General features: G+C 34.6%; 1 protein-coding gene across 3 annotated transcripts in view; it reads right to left on the bottom strand.

Moving 5' to 3' along the window:
• Nucleotides 1–704: 704 nt before the first annotated feature.
• The window catches only part of LOC117174074 (quinone oxidoreductase), a 59,571-nt gene continuing 54,733 nt past the window's right edge, over nucleotides 705–5,542 (bottom strand). For all 3 annotated transcript variants that reach the window (XM_033362741.1, XM_033362739.1, XM_033362740.1), the window contains exons 2-3: nucleotides 1,887–2,615; nucleotides 705–1,563 (exon numbers count right to left, since the gene is read on the bottom strand). In XM_033362741.1, coding sequence (XP_033218632.1) covers nucleotides 1,146–1,563; nucleotides 1,887–2,605 — 1,137 coding nt within the window. In that variant the 5' untranslated portion in view covers nucleotides 2,606–2,615 and the 3' untranslated portion in view covers nucleotides 705–1,145. The remainder of the gene's footprint in view (nucleotides 1,564–1,886; nucleotides 2,616–5,542) is intronic.

Below are 5,542 nucleotides of genomic sequence, written 5' to 3'. Positions count from 1 at the left end.
CTCTACGTATAAACCAACCAAAGTGCAGCTTATGTATTCTGTAAGTGCATATGAATAATTACTTGGTTAGAATCATTTAAAGGAAGTGAGACGATTTAAAAAATGAGTACCGCGAGGATGTTCAAATTTATGAAGGAAATTTTTTCTGTGAACGTAGACGCAGCCGTTTTGACATATCACATACAGTCGATGCTCTTTACCTTGCCGCGGTTGGGACCGTAGGGGGAGTAACTTTCCTGGAGACGATGTTCTTCCACTCTCGAGTCTGATCTTGATGCGTAGTGCTTGATGAGAATTGTTCCGCTCACTACGTACGTTTCCGCGGTCGTGGTGGGGGAAGAGCTCAACCGAGTTAGAGGAAGCGGCAAGGTAAGTAGCGTCGACTGCATATCAAATAAATCTTTTCGTCAGATAACTTTTATGTTTCGTCAGATAAACGTGCTGCAGTCTTTTTACCCCATTTAAAAATAAAATTTATTCCTAGGGTTTACTGTGAGATTTTACTAGTGCACACAAACACAGACCAAAACGATTTGCAGTTCCTCTTCCTGAGAAAGAATTTTATTCCTCTAGCATTCATTTCTGAACTGAAACGCGTTTTCTTTGATGTCACTTTCTTAGTCACAGCTATTTTAATTATTCCGTTTCACTACTTTCAATACATTTAGCACGTTTTAAAGAACCGACCCACTTGGATTAGTACATTTTTTTATACCAGATGGCGTATTGCAGTTCTGCCGTTCCCATTTTGTAAGAATTGGTTGGCTCAGAGCCTCCAAATTTAAATTTCAAACGTATTCTAACAAAATTGGACTCTTAATTTTCAAACAAAATAGAAACAATTTTACTATAAAAAAGACGCGCTGACATAAAAAAGAGAATAATATTTAGAGTAGTTAGATCTAGAACTGAGATTACTCCACCTGTCGCTGATTAATCGAGGCCATGAACCGTGGACTAGCATAGCCATTACTTTGCTCAAAGAAACCATGGCGAGTATGAGACTTATTGAATAACGCGTGCAAATAACGCGTGATCATCTACGCCTGAATCGAACTCACAAAGCGTAGTTGCGAGATGAAATAATCATCAATCATCAGGACGTCCCATCGTGCGAACAAGGAAGCTCCTCAAGAGCTGGCTCTTTAATCAGCCGGATAAAAACGCAAAATGGCCCTGCCTTGTATTTCTGAATGGCAGAGCTTATGGACCACCTCCATGGCTTCTTCTGCCGGATAGACACTATGAGGTGGTGGTTCCAATTCGCCTGATGCTACCAACTCTACGAGATGTCTGAGCTGGTCCAGGGTTCCTGGTTCCACCGGCTTGATGCTCTGCTGTCTCTCGTCTACCCGTCTGCTGAATTTGGGAAGAAGTCTGTCGGCAACTTCTTTGATGACGAAGACTACACCACCCTTACTTAGGCATTGTAAGCTACGGTGAAGACTACGAGACGTTGTTCCAAAATCGATTACGACGTCTACGGGACCCTGGCAGGCGTCCATGGTGCGCTCAATAAGTTGTTTCTCGTAGAGGTCCTCGCTCCATTGTACCACGTTCACTCTGTAATCAGGATAATCACTGTTTGGTAAATAAATAACATGTGACTCTACAAGGTTTGGTAAATAAGTAAGTGGATGATAGCTAATTTCTGATTGAGGTTTGTGTTCTCAGTAGCCAGAAAAAAGAATCTATTTGAATGTGATATTTCGGATTAGGGATTAGAGAAAGAAAAAATTATTGTAAATATGGGTGAAAAAATATTTATCTCAGGACCGACTTGATCAGCTGGTCCATTCGGTACATGGCCTTAAGCACACCCTCTTTTCTCTATTCTAACTCTACTTCTGAACACTAAAAATATTAAAAATGGAGAAAGTTCATACCGTTGAAATTCTTGTGCAAGCAGAAGCCCATCATCCTTAAGAGTAGCCACAGAAATAGCAACTCTATCTTTCATGCAGTCGAAGTGATAAGCCGCAATTCTGAGAGCCCAGAGGGCAAGACCGCCAGTTCCAACAATGAGGATTTTGCAAAGACTGTTGGCTCCCCTCTCCTTCAACAAATTTTCTACATGTTCATGTGCTTCAAAGACTGTGTTCATGGCAAGAAGGGCTCCAGCTGGAAGCATGGCTGCAACGCTCAGAGGCATTGTGTCCGGAATCTTGATGAGAAATTTGAGATCATGAACCACCAGGTACTCGACGTACCCATTGGGGATGCCCTCATAATAGGGGTAGAGGATGACTCGATCTCCAACCTGGCAGCTACCATCATCTGGTACATTCGAACCCAAGGACTCGACGATTCCAGCAACTTCATATCCTGGGAAAAGAGCCGCATCTCGGACTCCGTGATGGGGCAGGATGTGGGGAAAGTCTCCCTCGAGTGAGACATCTGTGGCAAGACTGCTTCCACTTGATACGGAGGTCAGGCTGGAGAGACTTGGAGAACGTCTTGGCTGGTAGCAGGCTCCAGCGCAGACGACTCGTATCCTGGCTCCGTTTTCTGGAACATCTGGTACCGGGACATCGACGCTGAAGACGCAGTCACGCCCTGTCATACAAGGACTCTCGATTGACAGCTGGCGGCAAAGCTTGTTCATTTTCGGCTCGCTGAAAGTATAATTCATTGTTAAGAAATTGATTAAATTTTGAAAATATTCTAGTCATGATTTATATAGGTGGGAGGGGGTGGGGGCAGGTGAGATCCAAAATATTTCTTAACTTAAGATTTTTTCAAGCCAGCGAACCCTAGCGGACCGCGTGAGAATAAAGCGGTTGCACAATAGTGCTTTTTATTGTAGAGCGGAAGCTTAGGCGTCGCCATGACACTTAGTGACTTTTAAAATTCACGTAGCCTGAAAATTACCCAAATAAATGCAAATGCGATTTTTTGAGTTTGAAGATTTTTCTCTCTGAAAATTCATAAAATAAATGAAACATGGTTTGAAAAGGGTGGAAACAATGGTTTGTAATAAATACGTGAAAGTGAAAGAAATAAAAAATATTTTTTTATTCATGTTGTTATATAGCACTTTTAAAATCCGGGTGACTGCTTGACCGGAAAGGTAGGTAGTTTTTCACGAAATGCAATGAGCAAATATAAGGGTCGTTGTTTACACCCTTTATGTTTGAAAAATACTCGTCTCTGCGCGCACATGCCTTTCAAGTTAAAAAAATGCCACATACTTCTCAGTGAAAATTTGCCCTAAACTCACACGGAAGCATTTAAGCTCGAACAGAGCATTTATCATAATTTAAAGCATTTATTGTTTAAACAAATATACATCATAATTACTAAATACGTTTTTACAAAAATATTATAGAGCCCAGTGGGCACCAAATTTCAAGACGTCTTTACAACATCGCTACGATATCTTTACGACAATGTTACGACATCATATGTCCGTGTCGTTACAGTGTCTACGATATCTTAAAGTCATCGTCAGTTTATGCGACAGTTTATGTTACAGCTCAGGTAATTCCAGAATGTTAGGGAATGCCAGGAAGAACCTGCCAGAGTTAGGCAATTTTCGAAAAACTTAAGTTGAAGTTAATTTTTTTATTATGGTTAAAAGTCGCAACTATTTTGTTGAAAATTAATCTCTTTTGGTTGAGCATTCAAACTATTTGGTTGAAAATTCAACTTTTTTGGTTGAATTCAAATATTTTTGGTATAAAAATAAAATTCTTTTTGGTGAAAATATAAAATATCACGTTCTTCATTGAGAATTCATAATTTTTTCTTAAAAATTCAACTATATGGTTGGAAATGGAACTACTTTGTTAAAAATTCATTAATTTGATTGATAAATCATCATTTTAGTTGACAAACCTTTTTTTTTCTTCAAAATTTTATTATTTTTTTAAAAAAGATGCTTTGTAGTTGAAAATTAACTGTTTTAACGGAGAATGTAACTTACACATGCCTGGTTGAAAATTTATCTTTTTAAGTCGATAATCTAAATGTTTGGTTAAAAACTCCTATATTTTATCGAAAATTCGAATTTTGTGGGTGAATATTTAATATTCTTGACGATTAATTCATCTTTTTGGTTTAATATTCTTTTAAAATTCATCTTTTTGGTTTAACATTTTTTTTAAATTCAAATATTTCGTTAAAAAAGTATGTACTTTGTTAAAAATTCATCTATTTTGGTAGAAAATTGATCTTAGTGGTACAAGATTGATCGTTTTGGTTTAAAATTAGTTGTTTGTTTTTAATTTATAATTCATTTGTTACATTGAAAATGTAAGCGTTCCACTTTTTGTCGAAAATTCATATTTTTGGATAGAAACTTGTTTTTATTGAAAATTAAGTTTTTTTTATAAATTTAATTTTTCTATTTTTAGTTCAAAATTTAGCTGTTTTAGGTGGAATTTCAACTATGGTTACAAATTCATTTTTGTGGTAGAAAATTTAAATATTTTGTTGAAAAATCGTTTCTTTTTTGGTTGAAGGGTTATTCTACTAACTAAAAATTTACGCATTTTATTTTTGGTAGAAACTTCATCTCTTAAGTTCAAAATTCATGCATTTCAGTAAAAAGTAAATTTTTATTTTAGTTGAAGATTTATCATTTTAGTTGAAAATTCACTTTAATTATTACATTTTTTGTGCCAAATTTAACTTTTTTGATAGAAATGTAATCTTTTTTGTTAACAAATGTTCAATTTTCTAATTTAACTTCTATTTTTGTTTTTTATAGAAAATTTATCTTTTGGGTTTAAAATTCCACTATTTGGTCAAAAATTCATATTTTTGTTAAAAATTTATCAACATGATTAAAAAACTAATTTATTTGGTGGAAAATATTTTTCTGTTTGAAATTTACTTTTCTAATTGCAAATTGAACTATTATAATTTTTGTTTTGGTTAAAAAATCTTTTTTTCATGAAAGAAAATTATTTTGTTGAAAATTCGTTTTTTTTTCTTTTTTTGGTTGAGCATTTATTTTTCTAACATTTTTACTATTTTATTTTTGTCTTGAAAATTCAACAATGTGGCCCATAAATTAAAAAAAGGATGAAAATATATTTAAGCAATGCGTCCGCTAAGGAATAACTAAAAAACAAAAGTTAAACATTTTTTATTATAATTTTAGTGTACCTAGTGCATTATATGTAAAAAAAATTATTGTTACTTTATTTATAATTGCAACAGAATGACAAGAGATTTCAAAATTTTAGAAGAACAAAAACTTTACGCAATCTATGCATGGCCTCTTACAGAAAAGGGCCATTGTTTTTCTTGGTATAGGATTTTCTGGAGCAGATATTTTTTGATATGGTAGGAATTTCCATCTAATCTTCATCAATGACAAATCAATAATAGATTATTTTGTTTTAAAGATATTATATCTGTAAATCTATTAAGATGGTTCTTATCAAAAGACAGTTAGATTTCGAAGATAATGGACGGTTCATTAGCTTATTTTAAACAATCCCTTGTTTTGAATTTTTAACTGAAAAGGCCAGTTTCAAATTTAAAAAGTAGTCAATTCAGTTTTCAGATAAAAAAATTAATTTTCATTCAGAAA

This window comes from Belonocnema kinseyi, chromosome 6, assembly GCF_010883055.1.
Source record: "Belonocnema kinseyi isolate 2016_QV_RU_SX_M_011 chromosome 6, B_treatae_v1, whole genome shotgun sequence".
Taxonomy (NCBI): Eukaryota; Metazoa; Arthropoda; class Insecta; order Hymenoptera; family Cynipidae; genus Belonocnema; species Belonocnema kinseyi.
Note: the sequence above shows the minus strand (reverse complement) of the source record. Positions and strands in the feature narration are given on the sequence as shown.